We start from the raw sequence: 24,924 nt of genomic DNA on the forward strand, positions 1-24,924 counted from the left end.
AAAGGGTAAGAAATGCGATGGTTAAAAATATCAGGGCCACTGGGGCGCCCAGGCGGAAGCGCCTGTAGTCCTAGCTACTCGGGAGGCGACGCAGGCGGATGGCTTGAGCCCAGGAGTCTGAGACTGTATTGCGAAATGATCGTGACTGTGAATACCCACTGCACTCCAGCCTGGGCAACACAGTGAGATATGGTCTCTTAAAACAAACAAAACAAAACAGAAAAACCTCGCGGGTGACGCTGATAGGCGGATTCGGGAGAAGATGCCTTGACCACCCCTTCACAAGTCGACCCCCTAGACCACCCTTTCCGCTGCCTTCGGAAGCGGCGGTACTCGGGTTAGACTCATGCTCTCAGCGTCAGATTGCAAAGAGGCGGTGCCAACTGGGCATTGTAACCAGTAGCCTGTTCCAACCGGACGACCGCGGGTCGACCCCGGGGCGGAAGTGACGCCACTGAGCCAAACACTTCCGGAGGTGCGGGGACTACTCCGCCGGAGGAAGCAGCGCGGGCTCCACCGGCGTCGCCCGCCGCCTCCGCCGCCGCCGCGTTCCAATCTGACCCCTCTGGCCCGGCTTGACCTACTCTGGCCCGCCCGGGCTCAGCGGCCGCTGGGCCGCGACTCCCGGTAAGTGTGTCGCGCGAGTTCGGCCTTGTTTACCCTGGCGGGCCAGTGGGGGGGCCTCCCCGCGCGCTTCCCCGGCCGGGCTGGGGCTCCGCCTTCGCGTCGCCTTCGAGGCCGGGCGCTCCCCGCCGCCCGTACACGGCCTAGTGTTCCCCACCGTTGGCGGAGAGGCGGCCGGAGGCTACAGCCCGGGCAGGCGGGCGCCCGGTGTGTCTCTGCCTTTTCTGCCACTGTCTTCTCAGCTTGAAGAGAGGTCGGAGGCCAGCGCCTCTGACTGACCGGCGCCGAACATCTGGGCCCTCCCCGCCCGGCGCGCCGGGGAAACGCGGCGCTTCTGGGATCCCCACTCGAGTCATTTTTGAGGCTCTCGCAGCGCCACCCGCGCGATTTGTTAACGCCCGCCTGTGAAGGGTGTCTTCAGCTCGTGGACTTCACGTCCGCGCGGGTATCCCAGCGACCGCGGCGCTTTGAAGGGACATGCGGCCCAAGGCACTGCGCTGCCGCCTCGACCGACGCAATGGACAGGCAACCTTGTTCTTGGATAACTTTGCTGTAGTATTGTTACTCTGTCCCGTAGAACTTTCTGTCATAGCGACATGTTCTGTACCTTTGCTGTTCATTATGGTATCACATGTGGCCATTAACCATTTGACATGTGGCTACTCCTATTGAGGAACCAAATTTTAAGTTTCACTTTATTTTTAAGCTTAATTAAATTTAAATAACCGCATGTGTTTAGTGGTTACCGTATTAAACAAGACAAATGTAGATTGTAGGATTTTGAAACTAAGTTGCTGATCCATATTTTTGTGCCAGGTAGTGTTCTTTGGAGATGTAGTTAGTAAATAACCATTCACTGCTAAATATCATATCTGGAGTGAATTTAGTCAAACTCTCCAAAATATGTGTTCCTTGTGTGGTCAGGCCTGGTGAGCAAGCCCAGGATTGGGTGTCAGGTCTTTTGAACACGTGACTTTGGCTGTGGGGAAAAATAATTTCTGTTACTCCATTTCGGTCTGGGATTTAGAGATAATATTTAATGTCTCAGAGGAAATCAAAGTGTTGCCATCAATTCTGTTTTCTTTTTAGGCAGAGTCTCACTTTGTCAGCCGGGCTAGAGTGTCTCGTGGCGTCAGCCTAGCTCACAGCAACCTCCAACTCCTGGGCTCAAGCGATCCTCTTTCCTCAGCCTCCTAAGTAGCTGGGACTGCAGGCATGTGCCACCATGCCCGGCTAATGTTTTCTATATATTTTTAGTTGTTCAGCTAATTTCTTTCTATTTTTAGTAGAGATGGTGTCTCACTCTTGCTCAGGCTGGATTTGAACTCCTGAGCTCAAACAATCCACCCGCCTTAGCCTCCCAGAGTGCTAGAATTACAGGCGTGGGCAATTCTGTTATTAAGGAAGTAGCATACTGGCTCTTTTGAATGAGATCGGTACTTTTTCAAGAAGAATATAGATATTTAACTTTGAAAAGATTAAAATTTAAGTTTTTATTTAAATCTGGTCCTAGAACAGTTAGTATGAATGAAATGAAGTTCTCTTTTTTTGGGGGGGGGGCTGGAGTTTCCATACTTCTTGAATATTTGGTTGGTGAAAATCCTATGGCTAACTTCTAAGCCCAGATCCTGAGGAGAAATCAGAGAATTTGGAAAGCATGCTCTTTTGTTGGTGTAAATTTGGAGGGTCTTTTGGTAGTTTTGTTGACAGTATCAGACTCTCTGGGAAGGTGTTGGATGATTATGAGTATAGACCATGAGTCCAGTGCAAGGCTGATGCCAAGTTCCAGCGGTTGCCAGTTGTATGATCCTGGGCAAGTTACTTAACCTTTATGAATTGTAGTTTCTTCATTGTTATAAGGCGGTAACAGCCCCACTTTATAGGGTTGTGAATTAAATAAGAATGAGTCTGACCTGAAATTAGAGAGATTATTCGTAGTGATTTTTTGTAAATGAGAGCAATATTCATAGATTCTATTTGCCCAATAAGCAGTATCTTATGTAAAAATACAGATGAAAGAGAAAGGTTTAAAACAAATCAATTATTCTTTCATTATTTTGTAAATAGTCTTCCACAGTCATTGTTCGGACTTTGTTTCTCATTTAATTTCTATTTGCCTGTCTGTGTTTGAAGTATTTCTTTGGAAATTATAAGCTCTGGTTGTCCAAGAAATCCTAAAGTAGACAATAAAATTTCTAATTGAGTAAGCAGGTAGTACTTATTAGTCTTGGATAGTGGGATCTGTTTCTTTGGGAAAGCCAGATGGCCCTGGAGTATGTCAGAAAAGAGGTGAGAGATGGATGTTAATACTGCCTGGTCTGCATGCTTTTGGGGACATTTTTATTTGAAAATAACTTTTTCATGAGTAAAGTCAGATCTGAAATATTAGCAATATTCTGTGTTAGATGTGACTTATAGTAAAAGTTCAGTTTTAAGTTGGTTACAACTGCTTTGTCAACCTCTATATAACATTTAGGATTGAAATTGTGGTAGATAATTAATATAGGGAATCTGAAAGGAGCATTGGAGTAAGGAGGTGGGATTTCATACTGGGGGAGGGAAATTTGGCATCCGTTTCCATCATTAGTACTCCGGATTAAATTATTGCTATTTACTTTGAATACCTTCTTTTAATAATTACTCTGGTCTCTTTTCTTTTTAAATTTCTTAGCTTTTTAAAACATAGATTTGCAAAAGCAGGTTACCAGTTTTAAAAATATAATTCTCTCTTTTCATTTTAGATGGAAATCATATGACATAGAATATTTGGGTGACATCTGGCTGAAAGATCTTCAGGAAGTACAGGTATTTTTAATTTCAAGACTAATTTTTTCTCCTAAAGAAAAAATACTGTAGTTAAGTTTAGTTGTGATTAGGTAGTTCTACCATACAAAACAATTTGTTGAAAGTCAAACTGCAGACATTATTTTGCTGCCCTATAATATGATTTTTTTAAAAAATTTGAGTAGAGTTATGTATTAACTCAGATTTATTGATTATTTTTATAATATCATTAAAAAGTGACTTTTTTTTTTTTTTTGAGACAGAGTCTTACTCTGTTCCCCGGGGTAGAGTGCCGTGGCGTCAGCCTACCTCATAACAACCTCAAACTCCTGGGCTCAAGCAGTCCTTCTGCCTCAGCCTCCCTAGTAGCTGGGACTACAGGCATGTTAATTTCTTTCTATTTTTAGTAGAGACAGGGTCTCGTTCTTGTTCAGGTTGGTTTCGAACTCCTGACCTTGAGCGATCCACCTACCTTGGCCTCCCAGAGTGCTAGGATTATAGGCATGAGCCACTGCGCCTGGCCAAAAAGTGACTTTTGAGACAAGGTCTAGCTCTGTTGCCCAGGCTGGAGTGCAGTGATCATAGTTCACTATAACCTTAAATTCCTGGGCTCAGACAATCCTCTTGCCCCAGTCTTCTGAGTAGCTAGGAATGCAGGCATATACCACCAGTCTTGGCTTTTTTTTTGCGACAAAATCTTGGTAACACTTGCTAGAGCGCAGTGGTGTGATCATAGCTCACTGCAACCTCAAACTCCTGGGCTCAAGTGATCCTCCTGCCTCAGCCTCCTGAGTAGCTGGGACTATAGGTGCATACATGATGCTGAATAATTTTTCTATTTTTTAGTAGAGATGGGAGTCTTGCTCTTGCTAGGATGGTCTTAAACTCCTGAGCTCAAGCAATCCTACCCCCTTGTCCTCCTAGAGTGCTAGGATTACAGGTGTAAGCCACTACATCTGGCCCAGGCTTGGCTAATTTTTAAAGTTTTTTGGTTGGTTGGTTTTTTTGTGGAAGTGGATCTTGCTATGTCGCTTAGGCTTGTGTCTGACTCCTGGCCTAAGTGATCCTCCTGCCTCGGCCTCCCAAAGTGCTGGGATTACAGGCATATGCTACCATACCTGGCCAAAAAGTGACTCTAGTCCTTTAGACTGGTTACATATTCAGTACACATTCCTTCCTTCCTTCATTCTTTTTCTTTTTTTTTGTTTTTTATTGAGATGGGGTGTCACTATGTTGCCCAGGCTGGTCTTAAACTTTGGCCTCAAGGGATCCTCCTCTATCAGCCTTCGCAGTAGTGGGGATTATAGGTGCACACCACTATGCCTGGCTAGTACACATTCATTCTTTGATTTAGAATATGTTTTTTTCTTTGTTTTTAGAGAGATTTTTTAATATATACTTTATATTTACTTTTGTATTTAATCCAGATGTTTATGTAAATTGTTTATATACTGTTGAATCCAAATGCTCTTGCATTTTAAGGACCTATTAATTTTTAGATTTAAATTGCTAATTGATACTATTCCTTGAAAATCATCACTTTATTATAGTACTTGTGTATAAAAGTTAATGGGTATTTGCCAAATCTTTTTTGAGCTGAAATTGTAATTTGTGACTTTTGTTTTTTTCAGCTAATGTTGTTCTTTTTTCATGTATATGTAACTAATATTTGGCTCTGTAAGGATTTTTTAATAGCTGATTCAATTGTGTTTTTTTATTTTTTTTCATCTTTTTTCTTTTATATAAATATTTTTTCACTTTAATTTTTTAAATTTTAATATTTAACATTTATTTTCTTTCTTTTTTTTCTTTTTTTTTTTTTTTTTTGCATCAGGCTGTGTCCATGTCTTTAGATCAATTTAAATTCTTGTTTCTTCACCGTAAGTAGATTCTGGTCTGTAGTTTTCCTTCATTCTTGGGTTGGTTTCTTTGCCTCTAAGTACCCTTTTTAAAGGTTTAGTAGAATTCTTGGTTTTTTTTTGTTTGTTTTGTTTTTTTTGAGACAGAGTCTCACTTTGTTGCCCAGGCTAGAGTGCAGTGGCATCAGCCTAGCTCACAGCAACCTCCACCTCCTGGGCTCAAGTGATCCTACTGCCTCAGCCTCCTGAGTAGCTAGGACTACAGCATGTGCCACCATGCCCGGCTAATTTTTTCTATGTGTATTTTTAGTTGTCCAGCTAATTTCTTTCTATATTTAGTAGAGATGGGGTCTCACTCTTGCTCAGGCTGATCTCGAACTCCTGAGCTCAAACAATCCACTTGCCTCTGCCTCCCAGAGTGCTAGGATTATAGGCATTGAGCCACCGTGCCCAGCCCAGTAGAATTCTTTAAAACTGCAAAATCATATTCAGCTCTAAGAAACAACGGTGATATAGCACATCTTATATTTTCCTGGTTAGAGCTGGAACCCATACTACTAAGTGAAGTATCCCAAGAATGGAAAAACAAGCACCACATATACTCACCAGCAAACTGGTATTAACTGAGCAGCACCTAAGTGGACACATAGGTACTACAGTAATAGGGTACTGGGCAGGTGGGAGGGGGGAGGGGGGTGAGTATATACATACATAATGAGTGAGATGTGCACCATCTGGGGGATGGTCATGCTGGAGACTCAGAGTTGTGGGGGGAGGGGGAGAAAGGGCATTTATTGAAACCTTAAAATCTGTACCCCCATAATATGCCAAAATAAAATAAATAAGTAAATAACGCTAAAAAAAAAAAAAAAAACAACTAGAATACAAAATGTGTTGCAATAAACTGGAATAAAGATCCCAGACTAAGAATTTAGTTAAGTAGATACAAATGTATTTATGACCCCAAGATAAATCATACAAATACAGGTTGGAAAGACTAAAAAAAAACAAAAAAACTGCAAAATCAGTTAACTTTGCAGACAAGAGGAGTATGTTGAAGGGCTATGTGGTTTTTATTTTTTTATTTTTTTTTTACTAACTATGCACTTACTTTCCTGACATCTAAGAGTGATGTCTGTAAAACAGTGTTTTTTTTTTTCCTACATATTATGGAGGGAAGGAGCTGTGTTCCTATTTATCTGTTGTCTGTGTCACTAGGAGGCATGATTAGTAAAATTTTAAACTTTGACAGTTAAAGCTCTAGGTTGCCTCCCCAATGAGCAGCTGGCTGTGGGGATGTGCTTCTGGCTTAAGGACTCTGGCAGGAAGGACAAATCCATTGGAATTTTACTCCCTGACATGGAGCAACTGGCCTTGCCCTTTCCTTCTAGACACTTAATGTGAAGTTGCCATCATCAGCTGCTTCTGCCTCTCCAGGGAAGTGTTTCTCTTTGATAAACCTGGGCCATGGCAATAGTGTTGAGATTCCCAGTATAAGAACAGAGTTGGAATAGGTCATAGTGAGGGTAGGGCCAGGCCTGTGCTATTTTGATTATTGAATAGTTTCTGTTACAATTTCTCATGGGGGAAAAAGTAACACTTTTTTTTTTCCTTCTTTAGAAGACAAAAATACTAATGCATTTGAGAAAGCGGTAAAGTTTGGGGGGAGGGGGAAAAAGCAACTGCTTTCCTGATCTGCAACTTGGCTGGATGCTAAGATGTCCGTGGACATGAATAGCCAGGGGTCTGACAGCAATGAAGAGGACTATGACCCAAATTGTGAGGAAGAGGAGGAGGAAGAGGACGAGGACCCTGGGGACATAGAGGACTATTATGTGGGAGTAGCCAGCGATGTGGAGCAGCAAGGGGCGGATGCCTTTGATCCCGAGGAGTACCAGTTCACCTGCTTGACTTACAAGGAGTCCGAGAGTGCCCTCAACGAGCACATGACCAGCTTAGCCTCTGTCCTAAAGGTGAGCAGTATTGTAAATGCCATTGTAATCCCCCAGTTAAATCTAAGGATGAGCTGTTATTAATTATTGTCTTCTCCAGACTGAATGATCTTGTACCTTGAAGCCATATTTAAGTGTATATTACATCATTTGAACATTTTATTACATTTACTTTGTTTTCCAATATGTATATATATAAAGTCCTCAGATTCCCAAGTTACTAAGAATTATAAAGGAGAAGTGGGGTGGATTCAAGAAAGACAAACCAGAAGTACGTAGTAGTAGCATTGTACAGCTTTGCACTGTTTCAGAAAGTGAGTAAGAAATTTGATGAAGTAGATACAATAAGCATCAGAATCACATATTGTACACAACTGTGTTTGAGTGCCTGATAAATTTCTTGAGAGTATCCAGATTCCCCTGGTTTGCCCTGAATAATCAGTGCATTAGAGCTAATGAACTCCTGTGCTTCATATATTGATGGCTAATGCCTAATGTTGAAAGAGATTTTAGTAATAACTCGAAGAATAAATGAAGTTCTCATGGCTTGAATTTCATGGATTTGAGGGTGTTAGTAACTTATGAAAAAAATTTTGGAAACATAAATGTTTAGTATAATGATAGCATGAAAAATTTTAAAGAATGAAAAAGTTGATTATTTCTGCAAGAATCTCTCTCTCTTTTTTTTTTTTTTTTTTTTTTTTTGAGACAGAGTCTCACTTTGTTGCCCAGGCTAGAGTGAGTGCCGTGGCGTCAGCCTAGCTCACAGCAACCTCAAACTCCTGGGCTCGAGTGATCCTTCTGCCTCAGCCTCCCGGGTAGCTGGGACTACAGGCATGCGCCACCATGCCCGGCTAATTTTTTATATATATATCAGTTGGCCAATTAATTTCTTTCTATTTATAGTAGAGACGGGGTCTGGCTCTTGCTCAGGCTGGTTTTGAACTCCTGACCTTGAGCAATCCGCCCGCCTCGGCCTCCCAAGAGCTAGGATTACAGGCGTGAGCCACAGCGCCCGGCCTCTCTTTTTTTTTTTTTTTGTTTTTGTTTTTGAGACAGAGTCTCACTTTGTTGCCCAAGCTAGAGTGAGTGCCATGGTGTCAGCCTAGCTCACAGCAACCTCATACTCCTGTGCTCAAGCAATCCTACTGCCTCAGCCTCCTGAGTAGCTGGGAATACAGGCATGCGCCGCCATGCCCGGCTAATTTTTTCTCTATATGTTAGTTGGCCAATCAATTTCTTTCTATTTATAGTAGAGACAGGTCTCGCTCTTGCTCAGCCTGGTTTCGAACTCCTGACCTCGAGTGATCCACCCGCCTTGGCCTCCCAGAGTGCTAGGATTACAGCTGTGAGCTACCGCGCCCTGGCCTCTCTCTCTTTTTTTAAAGAGATAGGGTCTTGTTCTGTCACCCAGGCTGTAGTGCAGTGATGTTATCATAGCTCACTGCAGCCTCAAACTCCTGGGCTCAAGCAGTCCTCCTGCCTCACACATGGCTAATTTTTTAATGTTATTTTTTTGTAGAGATAGGGTCTCACTATGTTGCCTAGGCTGCTCTCAAACTCCTAGGCTCATGTGATCCTCCCGTCTCAGCCTCCCAAAGTGCATGAGTCACCGTACCCAGCCTAGGATCTTATTTTTTGACACTTAAACTAAAGCATACCTTTGAATGTCTTGTACTTCAGACCAATTATTTTCCTCACTGTTTATATTTTTATGGTCAGACAGTATCCCAGCATGTTTCCTTCTCTAACATTGGCCATTATGTGAAAGTGGAAACATTTCTCTTACTTTACTGTTACTGCTGATCTTCCTTCAATGAACTGTTACATGGGTTTCCCTGTGTGATCAAAATGAAGGTTAAAAGGACACATTGGCATGATTTCAATCAAATAAATTTTTTTTTTTAGACAGAGGTTTGGTCTGTCACCCCAGGTAGAGTGCACTGATGTCATCATAGCTCACTGCAACCTCAAACTCCTGGGCTCAAGTGATCCTCTTGCCTCAGCCTCTCGAGTAGCTGGGACTACAGGCACGCCACAACATCTGGCTAATTTTTCTTTTCTTTTTTTTTTTTTTTTTTTTTGAGACAGAGTTTAGCTCTGTTGACCGGGCTAGAGTGCTGTGGTGTCAGCCTAGCTCACAGCAACCTCAAACTTCTGCAGGCCTCAAGTGATCCTCTTGCCTCAGCCTTCCAAGTAGCTGGGACTACAGGTACACCCCACTGCACACGGCTAATTTTTTCTATTTTTAGTAGAGATGGGGGTCTCGCTTTTGCTCAGGCAGGTCTTAACTCCTGAGCTCAAACAATCCTCCCACCTCAGCCTCCCAGAGTGCTAGGATTACAGTTGTGAGTCACCACGCCTGGCCTCAATTGAATAAATTTTCTTGTCAGTATTTAAATGGAAATAACTAAGGTCTGTCATGTATGATTTTTTTTTCCCTAGGTGTGTACCTGAAATGTATGTTATTTATGATTTCTATTAAAGTTGCTTTGTCTACTAGTTTAGGTATTTTTCCCCCCACATGGTCAGCAGAGGCTAATACTTTGGTTTTAGATACCTGAGTGTTAGCAATTGGTTTATTAGCACCTGGTTGGAAGCTAAAAGCTCAAGTTTTGGGGTTTTTGCTTTTTTTACTTATTCCTGGAAGTGATTGTAGACTTCGTCTTTTGTGCTCAGCAGAAAACTCTGAAGAATGGGGACCCATGAATCCTCTGGGTTTAGGATTTCTGCACCATAGCTGTAGCAAAGCTTCTGCCTCCAGAGAGTATTTCTCTGGTAGAAAAGAGTCATTAGTTTTCTTCCTTCTCACTATGCATTTCTCTCCTTTGATGGTCAACTAGTTTCTTTTTCTTTATCATACTGTCAGATTATATACAATGTTGTTGTTTAAAATTAGAAAAGAAATTGTCTGGTATGTGGATATACACTGGACAGTATCAGTTGACCAAGGTCATTAGGATGTTCTTGTCTATGCACAATAATCCTCAGTTTATCAAGACCTCTGTGCTTGCTTTTTTGCCTGGCTAGAGACAGCGGAGGGGCTCAAGCACCCATTTTTCCTTTTTTTTTTAATTTTGGTAAAATATGCATAACAATATTTATCACTTTCTTCCTTTTTAAGAGAACAGGGCTCACTCTGTTGCCCAAGCTGGAGTGCAGTGGCATTATTATAGTTCACTGCAGCTTCAAACTCCTGGGCTGGAATGATCCTCATCGTAGCTCCTTCCCTCCAAGTAGCTGGGACTACAGGTACTTGCCATCACCACGCCTGGCTGATTTTTTTCACTTTTTTTCTGTTTTGTTTGTTTGTGTGTTTTGTTTGGTTTGGTTTTTCAATTTTTTTTTTTTTTTTTCATTTTTTAGGACAGTGGTCTCCTCATATTGCCTAGGCTGGTCTCGAACTCCTGGCCTCAAGCAGTCCTCCTGTCTCAGCGTCCCAAGTAGCTGGGATTATAGGTGCTAGCCACTGTGCCCATCTCTTTCTTATTAGGCTGACATATGGCCAGTTTCCTGGAAAGTCTTTCTTCACCTCCTCACCTTCTAGGTGCCCACAGGGCTCCTTGAGAGTCTAGCTTGTCCTTTCCCTGAGCAATTCTCCTTGAGAGCCCCTAGAGCATATTTACTGGAAGGCAGTAACTGTACCTTATGTTCTCCATCATTACAGTCACAGTATTTCATCCACTGTAGGTATTGAATCATATCTTAGATACTTGGGGATTTTGTTGATTCTTGGTGACAGTAGCTGCTGCTTTTGGTGTGAGCTAGATTTCCTAGTCCTTGCTATACATCCTTTTCTGTTGTTGTGCAAGGGCATTATTCTGGCTTTCAAGACCAAGAAGAGAAGAGCAAAAAGAACTTAGAACAGAGATGAGGGAATAAAAAGAGATCGAAGAAAGTTAAAACAGAAGGAAAGGATTAAAAAAATAGGGCAAAGAGGAAAATAGTCAACAAAAATTTAGATGGTAGTAGAGGACAGATTAATTTTTTTCTTTTCCTAGACTTCTCTGAGGAGCATGTTAACACCCTTCTTTTTTTCCCCTTGGGGCTAGGCAGCAAAGATCGTGGCTCTTTTGGTGCCTTGGCCATACATAAATGGACTTGGTGGTGTCCATGTTTTAAATGGTTCAGGAACTTGACCACAGAAGGAGAGTAAAGAAGAAGGAATCCTATATAATGTTTCTCTTCCAGGCTTGGTAAAAGCTGACATTGTTTTTATTTTTGTAATTAATAGAATTTCATTTCCTTCCTTCCTTCCTTCCTTCCTTCCTTCCTTCCTTCCTTCCTTCCTTCCTTCCTTCCTTCCTTCCTTCCTTGCTTCCTTCCCTTCCTTCCCTTCCTTCCCTTCCTTCCCTTCCTTCCCTTCCTTCCCTTCCTTCCCTTCCTTCCCTTCCTTCCCTTCCTTCCTTCCCCCCTCCCTCCCTCCCTCCCCTCCCCTCCCCTCCCCTCCCCTCCCCTCCACTTCCCTCCCCTCCCCTCCCCTCCCCTCCCCTCTTTTTTTTAAATTTTTTTTTATTTTTTAATTTTTTTTTTATTTTGGCATATTATGGGGGTACAGATTTTAAGGTTTCAATAAATGCCCATTTCCCCCCCTCCCCCCAAAACCCTTCCCTCTTCTCTTTTTCTTATTGACCTACAGCATAAAAGTGGTGAAGTACGTAATTAATAGTTTTTGAGGATGGGAATGAATGATACAAGTGCTTAGTTACCTAGTATTATTGACTGGTGCTTTAGCTGCTCTAGCCCTCCTGTTGCACATGTCTCTGGAAGTGGGATCAGTAGTGATGGTCAGCCATATCACCACTGATGTCTCCATCAGTCATAGTGCTGTTTGCACAATTTTGTGGCATATTGAGATATTTAATTCTTTTGTATGATATAGGTGCAGTTTGGCTCATAGAAAATATTATATATTTACATAATTTAAAATTATAACTTTATGAATAGCTGTCTATGAATAAAACTATGTAAGTTAAGGAGTGGCTTAAATGTTTCACTGATGCTAATGTCTGTGTTACCTGTTTTTTTGTGTCCAGACATAAAGTTTAGCCTTTTATTACCTTTTGGGATTTTAGGTCTCTTAAATAGAAAAATCCCAATTACCTGGGAATCAGTCCATAAGTAAGGTCATTGTCGAAAAAGGTGGGTGCCCAGAAAACGAGATCAAGGTTTGAAAGATAGAGAGCAGAGAAAATGCTTATCTGTTATTGGGGAGAAACTGCTAGCGTTCAGATAGTGGCAAACGGCAGAAACTGTTTAAAAATGAACCATTATCCGACTGGGCGCGGTGGCTCACGCCTGTAATCCTAGCACTCTGGGAGCCCAAGGCGGGCGGATTGCTCGAGTTCAGGAGTTCAAAACCAGCCTGAGCAAGAGTGAGACCCCATCTCTACTATAAATAGAAAGAAATTGATTGGCCAACTAATATATATAGAAAAAATTAGCCAGGCATGGTAGTGCATGACTGTAGTCCCAGCTACTGGGGAGGCTGAGGCAGCAGGATTGCTTGAGCCTAGGAGTGTGAGGTTGCTGTGAGCTAGGCTGATGCCACGGCACTCACTCTAGCCTGGGCAATAAAGCCAGACTCTGTCTCAAAAAAAAAAAAAAAATGAACCATCATCCTACACAAATGGGATAGTCAAGGGAGATGAAGACTGCCCAGTGAGGTGTTGTGTTGTAGGAGGGGGGAAAATCTCTGATGAGTATTTTTAGAGATCCATGTATGCGTCTTTAAAGAAAACAAAGTTACCTTTTTTACACAATATTTTTTATATGAAACTTATGCAAAGATTATTTTATTGTTACAGATGAAAGAGGTCCTTTCTTGTAATAATTGGTACTCGGTTTATTGATTTATTGGGACAGAGTCTCACTCTGTTGCCTGGGCTAGGGTGCCGTGGCATCAGTCTAGTTCACAGCAACCTCAAATTCCTGGGCTCAAGAGATCCTCCTGCCTCAGCCTCCTGAGTAGCTAGGACTAAGGCATGCGCCACCATGCCTGGCTAATTTTTCCTATATTTTTAGTTGGCCAATTAATTTCTTTCTATTTTTAGTAGAGATGGGGTCTTGCTCTTGCTCAGGCTAGTTTCAAACTCCTGACCTTGAGTGATCTGCCTGCCTCAGCCTCCCAGAGTGCTAGGATTACAGGTGTGAGCCACCATGCCCGGTCCGTAATTGATATTTGTATTGCAAAATGGGCAGTAGTTAGCTAAGAATTTTGTCGATTACTGAATGAATCCTATTAATATAGTTCCTGGAACTCTTGAGGCATTTGCTGACAGGTTGAAGCTGCTCAGGAAGAGGCTTAGCCTTGGTCGAACCCCAGATAGCCCAGGCAGGGTCATGACTTGGCTATAGTTAAGCCCTTTATTTAGACTTGTGATGATGATGGGTCAGAAGTGTCTCTCTCCTTTTGTGCTCTTCTCAGCATCATGTTAGGGGTGTGGACAGGAGAAGATAATGTTCAGTGCCCCATCCAGTTGCTTCAGGAGGAAGAAGAAATGGGCCATTTTGGGCTAGATCTAGTCCAGGAACTATAGTGAACTATCTGAGCTTTGTGTCGAGGCAAGAGGACCTTGAAGGTGGGGTAGAAGGGGTAGTACAGGTTATAGGAGTTCAGATTTGGCGGGTGGGGGGGGGCCCGCGGGGGGGCAGTGAGCATGAGAGTGGGAAGGTTACCTTCTGAGCTGCAATGAGAGACTTAAGATATATTGGTAAAAGGGAATAAGATATGGAGAATCATAAATGCAGCCCAAAGTGTTTTTACTATTAGAGGAAAGGACTAGATTTTTAAAACTTCTTCAACATATGGGTGGCATAGTGAACTACATTGCTCACTTTTCAAGCTTGGTGTTCTCCAGATAGGATTGGAGAAATAAACCAATTGTTATGTGTGTTTTTACTGCAGTTCTTGCTTTATGAATTGTTGCATTAACTTCAGTAAAGCTGGGAACATGTTTCCTAGAACAGTGTTCTACCACCCTCTTGCTTGAATTTATTTTAAAATCTAGTGTTTGCTCTTCAGAAAAATGTGGCTAGAAAATCTCTTTAAGATTCTTCTGTGGATTTTTTTTTTCCTTTGTAGATTAATTATAAGTTTTCAGGGCTTCTAAATGCAAAAGTCTTTATGTGTTCAAAACTACCTGGTTTCTTTGCTTTTTTTACTTGTAACATGATCAATTGATGTTTTTAACAAAATACCTCATCTTTAGCCTTTCTTTTAAGTGGCACCAGGTATGTGTATAATATCTGGTAAAGACTTTAATTTCTATTATTAAATTGACTTTTTATCCTAGTATAGCTGAATTTTAAGACCATTTCTTTTTTATTTATTTACATAGTCATTAATTAACCAAGTAATTTGTTATTGTTACTGTTACTACTCATGGGAAAGTATCTTCAGAATTGACCTAGGAACACTGAGTGTTGTGTGCTGAGCAGCCATAGATTACTATTTTGTGATTTGACGTCAGGTTTCTTTACATGCTTGTATCTATGTAGAATCTAGATTAAATTCTTGTGTTTTAGATAGTTGGGTGCTAATGAGTGTGTTGACATTATTTCACAGTGCTTTAGTCTGGAAGTCTGATGTGTGTTTTACTGATGTATAAATTCATTTTTAAAAGGGAGATGAGAAATGTCTAGAGTGACATTGAGAATTGATTGCATAAGTACAACTATTGCAAAGTTGTTGCTGTCTTGCCAGCTTAAAAAGGTTATTGTCATCACTGTGTATCTGGCACCACACCCAACATGCTTACTACCTTCCAGAAAAGAAGGTCTTCGTGAGATTCAAGGCCAGCTTTCATTCTAGTCTTCCTATTATGCTTTCTCTCTACCTTAGAAACCATGTAAACCATGTGTAATCAAGGGGGATTTGGTATTCGTGTTCTGGTCTTTTAAATTTCAGAATATTACAGTGGTATAAATGCTTTGGTTACATATATTGCCTTTGCACAGCCTGAGTCGGAGCTACAAGTGTGCCCAACCCCCAGACATCGCACACCGTACCCATTAGTGTGTGAATTTACCCATCCCCTCCTCTCTACCCCATGTATTCTAGTCTTGAATTTATACATAAATTTTATTTTCAAGATGTTACTACAAGCTGGGCGTGGTGGCACGCGCCTTTAGTCCCAGGTACTTGGGAGGCTGAGGCAGGAGGATTGCTTGAACTCAGGAAATTGAGGCTGCAGTGAGCCATGATTGTACTACTGTGCTCCAGTCTGGATGCCAGAGCAAGACCCCATCTCTGAGAGAGAGAGAGCGCGAGCGAGCGAGAGAGCGAGCTAGCTCTGGTGGACATTACAGTCTAGTAATCATTGTATACATGCATTTATATATTCTGCATTTTTCTTGTTATTTCTGTTATTACTTTGTCCTCATAAATTACTTTAAATTCTGTATATACCATCTTGTTCTTGAACCATTATTTATTTGAGCTTTTCTTGTTGGACAATTAAGTGAGTACTTACATATTACATTTGTTGGAGGACTGGTTATATTTCTGTGAGTGTCTGCCTGGATGTGACTTTTGTGTCTGTTGGGCTTTGTCCAGAGCTTGGGCTAGTGGTCAGATGATTATATTTCAGTCCCATTTCTGCCATTTAATATAACGTGACCTCGGATAAGTACCTCAACATCTCTAAGCTTTAGTTTCCTCGTCTATAAAATAATAATGCCCCTTCACAGGATTAAACATGATAATAAGACCTGTAAAGTGCCTGGCACGTGAGTGTTGAAACAAACATTACTTGGTCATGGTAGAGGTGGGGCAAGAGCGGAGCAATGGGGATGGTGTTTGCTTTGGTTCCTTAAAACACATTCTCAGAATTTTGTTGTAGGGTAGGGGCCACATTGAGGAAAGTTCTGGGCAACATATTGCTGATTGGTGCCTCTGAGTGTGCATGTGATATAGAATCGTGTACTTTGGATTATTTTGTCTTCACCTAGAGTCTCTGGTGCCCTTCTCCTGGGGCCCACCAATAAGAAAAGTAAAAATAACACAAAATGAATTTTGAATGGGGCCAGACAGACAAACGATACAGGGGATTATCGATAGCCTATTTGTTCTTCTATTTCTGGTTGACTGCAGTGTTTGGTCTTGTATCTGTGTTAACAGCACTGCTTAATGAAGTACTTATTTGATTTTGGAGTCCTTGTTATTGAGGCACCCCCTTAATTTTCTTTAGCTTTTGGTCTGTTCCCAATCTAATCCTCTTTTTTTTTTTTAACTTTGTCTTTGCCCCTGCTACTCTAGGAAAAATTTGAAAGATTAGATTTGTCTACACAAAACGGAAAAATTGTAGCAAAGATTTGAGAAAGGTACAGAGTGAGGAACATCTTGTTCTTACTGAAATGTATCTGCTGTGTGGCTTTATTACATAAACTGACATTAACTGTCAGAACGTGAAGCTTATATTGTGTTCCTTTTCCTTGAACTATCACAAATCTTTATAAACAAGAATGGTTTCACAATGATAACTAAATTGTCAACCATAAGTAGAGAAAAATAGAGGCAGGACGAGCAAGAGATTTGTTTGGAGATTTTAACAGAACAGAGCTATTCCTATAATTGTGAACAAAGTGTGATGTTTATCTAGAAAAGTTGTTCTCTTTGATTAGCAGTTTCTTTCCTGGTCAGCTCTACCTGATTTCATTTCTTTTATCTCTTATTTTAGGCCTTTAACAGTCTCTTCAAAGTTCTCATCATCATTTCCCAGTCTGTAGATAGCATTGCCTTCTTTTATAAGAAATATATCCAATGCTGTTAAGCTTGGCTTCTTGGATTGTCTATCTTAATTGTTGGTACCACCATCTACCAAGCTGGAAAGAGAGGATTTACCCTTGATTCTCTGCTCCCATGAATCCCTCCCTGACCCTCAGAAAGAGTCTGTCACCCTTGACTGTACCACATTGTGCATGTTTTTTGGTATGTACTTACAATGATTGTCAATTAGTTGTTTGTAAGCCAGGATGTAAACTCTTTGAAATAGAGGTCCACATTTTTTCTTTGCATATTAGCACCTAGCAGAAATGCTGATTATGTTTTGTTTTCAGTAAGTGTTGCTTGTTGTTGATCTGTTTGAGCCCATGTCAATAAATGCAAAAGTTGAGAATTTAATCCCAAACTCTACTACTGTATGCTCCCATTTGTAAACAGAAGATATTCTTGTCAAAGGGCTTTTTTATGAAGTCAGCTGACCTCTAAGTAGTGATGGTGTAAACCTAACAGATGTGTGGTTCCTAGCTTGTGGTGCATATCAGAATTAGTTTTGGCAATTTTGACACACAAACTTGAACTTCATACAGTTGTAATGAAACAATTTTCAGGGATGAGGCCACGGCCTTTTATATTCATGTGGAAGTACAAAATGTGAAGTGATTCCGGTTATTCAAATGAAAAGGGAGGATTGCTTGCTTGCTTTGGTTGCTAAAAGAACATGTCCAGAGTTTGGAGTGTACTGGTTTTGTAACCAGGGTGGAAGTAGAATATAAACCTAGCTATACTCACAAGTTGGGTAGACTTCCTGTAGTATTTTTAATGTCTAAATGTAACTTCATAGTTCATTGATTATCAGGATAAAAGTGGTACTGGAAACCTAAAGGAGAAGATTTAACCCTCAAGGTAGGGGCTCTCCTTCCCCAGTGTAGCCATCAGCACTGACTCTCTGAAAAGTTTTATACTTGAACCACCCCCTACCTTGTGCCTTTGACATCAGCAAAACTAAGAAGAGGAAACAATAAAACTCACAATTTGAGCTGGAGGGTGGTCTTGACAATGCTCCTGACCTCACTCCTCTCCAACCTTCTCAAAAGAGGTGTGCAGCTTCTTGGCTGACTTGGAAACTCCTGGATGAATTTCATTCTAACTTATTTTGACATGCGTACAAACTGTTTAGAGGTTCCACTGTGCAAAGTCATACTGTGTTTTTATATTCTTGTTTAAAAATTTACTTATCAATAGTTATAAATAAATGAGTATTTAGTGAAGAAAAGATTAAAGAGGGTTCTAGGTCCTTACTGATAATGAGTAGCTGTAAAGATGGCTAATGGTATCTACAACCATAAATACAATATGTTTTTAAATTAAAATTTTTATACCATCCACTTTTCAGGGCTAGTTGATTTGGCAGGTGAGTTATTACACACTCCTTAGCGGATTCCAACTTCTATGGCCATGGTCCTGAAAAATTTTGAATTTTATGATACTGTAGTAGAACACACCAAATCTTTTTTTTTGCAAGCTTATTAACACTGGCTTCTGCTTCCAGATGGTTGGCTGCACTCAGCTTTGGGACCTCTCTGTTTGTTTTTATTTGTTTGTTTTGATAGTCACATGTCTGTAGCAGTTTTATTTGACATAGCCAAAACTGGAAACAGCCCAAATATCCATAGACAGATAAACAAATAATGACATATCTATAGAATAACATACTTCTCAGCAATATAAAAAGAATGAACTACTCCTTTAGCATCATTGGTAAACCTTAAAATAAATATGCCACATGAGGGAACCCAAGGGGAAAAAAAGAGTAAAACCTTTGTGTTGTCAATCATATAAAGTTCTAGAAAATGCAGACTAATCTATAATAAAGGAAAGTAAGTCAGCAGTTGTATAGAAGACTGGAGAGGGCAGGGAGAGAGAGAATATTAAAGAGGATGAGGTAAAAATGGGGGTGTCCCTCCATTTTTAAATAGCATGAAAATGAAAGTGAAGGCTCTTAACATGTTATGAACTCATATTATCAAAGAGAATGGGGTCGGGCGTAGTCGCTCACTCCTGTAATCCTAGCACTCTGGGAGGCCAAGGCGGGCAGATTGCTCAAGGTCAGGAGTTCGAAACCAGTGTGAGCAAGAGCGAGAGCCTATCTCTACTATTAATAGAAATTAATTGGCCAACTAAAAATATATAGAAAAAAATTAGCTGGGCATGGTGGCGCATGCCTGTAGTCCCAGCTACTCGGGAGGCTGAGGCAGAAGGATTGCTTGAGCCCAGGAGTTTGAGGTTGCTGTGAGCTAGGCTGACGCCATGGTACTCTAGTCCAGGCAACAGAGTGAGACTCTGTCTCAAAAAAAAAGAGAGAATGGTTCAAGTGGGGTGTCACGTAGGGACATCATTGCAAATGGGAGAAAGTCTGTCCAGCAAATTTTGAAGAGGCTCTGGGCTCTGATTGGACAGACAAAGGCTGGAATAGGTAAGTGTGCTACAAATGGGGAGATTAATTAAAGGTCTGTATACAGAACAGTTAACCCTGACCCCACTTGGTTTCTAGGCCAAAAAATCTGCTTATGTGAAAAAAATAGAATAAACTGGGGAGAAATAGAGCCCTTAGAGTGTGAGATTCGACTGGACTTATTTATCATCTTGGGGGCCCTTGATTTTTGAGCAATAGCTGCTGCTGCTTGTTCACTCTAAAAGAAAGCTTATCAGTTGACAGATTCTGTTCATACTCACAGAGCTTAGAATTCATTTTCCTGATCCCTCCTTCTAAAAACATTGAGGTATATTCACAGAACATAAAATTAACCATTTAAAGTATATAGTTCAGTTGCATTTAGTACATTCATAATGTACAATTATCTCCATCTAGTTCTAGAATGTTCCCATTACCTTAGGAAGAAACTCAGTACTCATTAAGCAATTACTCCCACTCCCCTAGCAATCATTGATCTGCTCTCTGTCTCTGTGAATTTACCTATACTCTATGTCATATAAATGGAATCATGTAATATATGGGCTTTTGTGTATGGCTGCTTTTACTTAGCATAAAATTTTTGAAGTTTATCCAAGTTGTAGCATGTATCAGTACTTCATTCCTTTTTATGGTGACTCTTTGTCTCGTAATGTGAATGGCTAACCAAGAATCACCAGACATTTGAGGAAAACATTCAAAATGAAAGAAACACAGAAAAATTGAAACAGACTAATAGATAATTTTGCTTAGTTTTAAAAGCACACTACTTAGTATCCTCTAGAATATTGAAGATGTGGCATCCATAAAACAAACAGATGCCATCAGGAAGAAACAGAAAATAAAAAGAGCTCATGGACTTAATTATACATTTGCCAAATTAAAAACTATTCCATAGATCAGAAGATAAATTCAAGAATCTCTTAATATAAGGCCAAAAAACAGGCAAAGAACTATATGTGAAAAAAACAAGGCATAGATCAATCCATGGGATCTGACATCACTAGACTTTCTGGGAATTGAGAACAAAAAAAAATTGAAGGGAGAGCCAGGCACTCTGGCTTATGCCTGTATCCCTAGCACTTTGGGAGGCCAAGGTGGGAGAATCACTTGAGGCCAGGAGTTCAAGACCAGCCTGAGCAACAGAGAGAGACCCCATCTCTACAAAAAGTGTTTTTAAAAAATTGAAGGGAGGATAATATTAAAAACATAATTAAAAGAAAATTTCTAGGAGCCAAAGAGAGGAACAGTCTATAATTTTCGTATTGAAAGGGCCTACCCATTGCCCAGAAGGATAAAGATCCACTATAAGAATTGTCACTGAAATTTCAGAAGAGCAAGGAGAGAGAGAGGCCGGGCGCGGTGGCTCACGCCTGTAATCCTAGCATTCTGGGAGGCTGAGGCGGGCGGATTGCTCGAGGTCAGGAGTTCGAAACCAGCCTGAGCAAGAGCGAGACCCCCACTCTACTATAAATAGAAAGAAATTAATTGGCCAACTAATATATATAGAAAAAATTAGCCGGGCATGGTGGTGCATGCCTGTAGTCCCAGCTACTCTGGAGGCTGAGACAGGAGGATCGCTTGAGCCCAGGAGTTTGAGGTTGCTGTGAGCTAGGCTGACGCCACGGCACTCACTCTAGCCTGGGCAACAAAGCGAGACTCTGTCTCAAAAATAAAAAGAGAGAGAGAGAGAGAAAACCTTTTTAAAAGTTTTCATAAAGAAGACCAGCTCTTGGGCCGGGCGCGGTGGCTCACGCCTGTAATCCTAGCACTCTGGGAGGCCGAGGTAGGCGGATTGCTCAAGGTCAGGAGTTCAAAACCAGCCTGAGCGAGACCCCGTCTCTACCATAAAAATAGAAAGAAATTAATTGGCCAACTAATATATATAATATAAAAATCAGCCGGGCATGGTGGCTCGTGCCTGTAGTCCCAGCTACTTGGGAGGCTGGGGCAGGAGGATCGCTTGAGCCCAGGAGTTTGAGGTTGCTGTGAGCTAGGCTGACGCCACGGCACTCACTCTAGCCGAGGCAAGAAAGCGAGACTCTGTCTCAAAAAAAAAGAAGACCAGCTCTTCAACAAGAAATGGAAATCAGACAACTCATCAGCAGAGGTGACAGCCAACCAACCAGTAGACAGTGGAGCAACAGTCTTTATAATCTTGAGAAAAAAATGATTTTGAACCTAGAATTCTGTCATTGTAAAATAAACTTGTTTTCAGAGATACAAGGACTCCCAAAATGTGTTTTCCTTGTACCTTTTATGAAGTAGTTACTTGAAAATGAAAACCAAAAAAGAGAAAGATAAAGAATATAAGAAATGAAAATGGTTGAACTATCCATTTTATTGGACTAATAGTAGTCCATGATAGTCAGCTTTAGAATGGGCCTGGAAAAGATTCAGCCCAAATTTGAACAGAATTTTAGTGAGATCCAAGAAAAACTTCTTCAAGGATAGGAATGGAGTAGATTCCAAGCAGTAGATAGAATGAAGAAGCTGGAAAATAATAGGGTTATGGTGAAGAAACCATAGAACTTTTTATAAGGTGCAAGAGGGTTAGGATATCCATGCAAAGCAGAACTACACAAAACATCATGATCTAAATACAAAGCCACATACGTGGCACAAATGTGAGTAGTTGGTGTTGAGTAAATAATGTAGTTGTGACTAATGTTTGAACATTCTCCTTTGAGTGTTCCAAGGGTAGTGACCTTGGCACCACAGGGAAAGAAATACAATTCTGGTCCTGTGAACAGTATTGTAAAGTTACAAAGGTAACAGATAGAGGACCTAAAAATAGTGATGGGGTCTAAAGGGAGAGGTAGAGAACAGTGTAAGTTGAGAGTTATGGGAGTACTCTCAGTGACGTTGGTAACAACCAGAAGAACTTAGACAAATGACAGGAATAGCTTTCTTCTGGATAGGAAGATTGGTGATTGTAGAGAGGAATGGGGTGGCATTGTTGTTTTTCCTTTTCATTAAAGTGCTTTTTGTTGGGAGGAAGGGGAGACAGTGTCTCACTCTATTGCTTAGGCCAGAGAGAAATAGTGTTGTCATAGCTCACTACAACCTCAGACTCCTGGGCTCAAGCTATCCTCCTGCCTCAGCCTCCTGAGTTGCTGGGGCTACAGGTGTATGCCATCATTCCAGCTAATTTTTCTATTTTTTGTAGGGATGGTAGTCTCTCTTGTTGCTCAGTCTGGTTTCAAACTCCTGGCCTTAAGCAATCCTCCTGCCTCAGCCTCCCAAAGTGTTAGGGTTATATGTATAAGCCACTGCACTCTGCTCAAAGTGCTGTTTTGAACCATTTGATTTTATTTGTTTATTGGTGATTGGGGTAGGTTAAGAATTGTTTCCCTCCAAACAGGGAGGTGATCTAAAAAAAAAGAAAAAAAAAAAAAAAAAAAGAATTGTTTCCCAATAGACAAATGCCTCCTGAATTTCTTCTGTTTTAACTTTCAGGTAGATGCTGGAAGAAATGGGAAAAATAGTTTGACTTCTGCCTTAAAAGAACTTAAAAGTCTCTTTGTCTTTAATTTCTTCCCCTCCTTTTTTAGAATGGTGAGAGAGGAGGCATAAATAATGAAACCTTTTCTACTTCCAATTCATATTTTTCTGATTTATACACTGAATACACCTCTTTGATTATTTTGCTCTGCTGAAAAACTTAGAGTACATTCTTTAGGCTCCAGTCTGAGCTCCTTTCTATCGCTCCTCTCCCTAACCTGTATAGTTGATTTTTGCCCTTTAAACCTCCTGTCAGCATCACTATTCTTCTTGTAATCCCCAGGAGTCAGCTCAGCCCTCTGTCCTTTTTTAGCTTCCTCAGAGGAGCTGTATCTGGCCTCTCCTGCTAGATTGTGCATTCTTGTGGCTTGGAAGGCCTTGATGCTTTTATGTGCTCTGGAGGAGGCTGTAGGTGTGTGATGATTTGAGATTGAACCCTAGAGATGGGCAGAGGGTGGTGTTTGCATATGGGGTCTAGTGCTGCCACAGGCATTGTTCCAGATTCTTAATTATGGCAGAGAAGGAGACAGTCAACAAATCTCTTCCCTCAAGGAGTTTTCATTCTGTTCCTTTTTGTTTATGGAGTTTTACATAAACAGAAGGGTTATAAAAATAGGATTATATGTTTTAAACATAGTTAAAGGGGTAGCTAAGGATTGCAGTCAGTTGGGTAGATCTGTCATTGAAACATGCTGTTGGAATCTGTGTCTTTGTCATTAAGATATGTGCTGGTCTCTGTCCTCCCTCTAGAGAAGAGGGAGGATCTGGATGGTACTGCCTAGCTGCTATTCCCTCTCTTTGTCTCCTCACAAGACAAGAGCATTTTTTTGAAATCATTTTTGGACAAGATGGGTTGTGGCTGCAGGAATGGAATCTCAACTTTTAGTTCTATGCGCAGTTCATTTGCTATCATCTCTCATCTGCATTTCTTTGGATTGTGGTTGCTGGACGTTACCTTCATTTGCTGAAATGATAGTCATCCTGCCTATGTGGCATCTATTAGATGCCTGGAAATCTGTTAGAATTCTAGAAGGGTCTAGAACCAGCCTTCACTACTAAGTACTTCATAGAAGATTTTCAATTAAATGCACCCCAGAAGAGTTGGTTGGGATTTGCTTCACAGTAATCTGAAGGGAGAGGGGAGGGTTGGAATGGAGATACATTGGGCCTGGCTACAAGTCGGTTGGTGTTGGAGCAGGGTGATGAGTACATGGGTTTCATTATACTCTTCACTTTTGTAGATATTTGAAATTTTTCATAATAAAAAAAATCTACCCTCATGGTCGAGTGATGACTTTCATATTTTTTTATATTATCATGTTTTGCATAAATAACCTTCCATTGAGTAAGGCCCTTTTTTTTGGTATTGATTTTTAATGATTGGAGACCATGGCAATTAAGACTAAATTAAAGTTAGACTGATGAGAAACCTTCAAATTTGTGTTACTAATCAGATTTAAAAGCATGTATCACATGTGGTTGCCTTGACTACAAGTCAGCCTTCCCTCCATGGACCTGTGAAGAAAAATGAAAGGGGGCAAAGTTATGATCAGGTGTTGGAGAGCTGACCTTTTAGAGGCTGAGAGTAGATGTAGGTGTAGAGTATGGGAGAAGTGAAATCCCACCATTTAAATTAGGGGTGAGCCTTATCTAAGATCAGAAGCCCTTTGGGACCCCACTACCACCACCATTACCAATGCTGATATTGCCCCATTCTAAGCTGCTGTTCACCTACTCCTTTGTCTCTGTGCTTTAACCTTCTTTCTTCCTCTTATCCCTCTAGTACCGTCTTGCCTTCCTGCCTACTATCCCTGACCCCCAAGACCTAAATCCATCCATCTTGATCTCTTTAAGGTGGTTTTCCTATATCATGTCCCTTTCTATCCCAGGCCCAGAAGCTGGCCCACAGTTCACTCCTTTTCTTCATTTCTGCTTTTTAGTGAGTGACCACTAGCATTTGTTAACAAATGTGATTGGACCATGAAGTGGCTTAACACAGGCTGAGGC

At 41.0% G+C, this 24,924-nt stretch overlaps 1 protein-coding gene across 4 annotated transcripts in view; it reads left to right on the forward strand.

Moving 5' to 3' along the window:
- The first annotated feature begins 463 nt into the window (after positions 1 to 463).
- The window catches only part of ARIH2 (ariadne RBR E3 ubiquitin protein ligase 2), a 55,950-nt gene continuing 31,489 nt past the window's right edge, over positions 464 to 24,924 (forward strand). Inside the window, exons 1-4 of one of the 4 annotated variants that reach the window (XM_076007504.1) lie at positions 464 to 627; positions 3,366 to 3,429; positions 5,243 to 5,288; positions 6,888 to 7,240. In XM_076007504.1, coding sequence (XP_075863619.1) covers positions 6,986 to 7,240 — 255 coding nt within the window. In that variant the 5' untranslated portion in view covers positions 464 to 627; positions 3,366 to 3,429; positions 5,243 to 5,288; positions 6,888 to 6,985. Of the gene's footprint in view, positions 628 to 3,365; positions 3,430 to 5,242; positions 5,289 to 6,887; positions 7,241 to 24,924 lie in introns of those variants that run through there. The other 3 variants (XM_076007497.1, XM_076007510.1, XM_076007516.1) reach the window with 3 other exon arrangements.

The sequence above is a fragment of the Microcebus murinus genome, chromosome 1, assembly GCF_040939455.1.
Source record: "Microcebus murinus isolate Inina chromosome 1, M.murinus_Inina_mat1.0, whole genome shotgun sequence".
NCBI lineage: Eukaryota > Metazoa > Chordata > Mammalia > Primates > Cheirogaleidae > Microcebus > Microcebus murinus.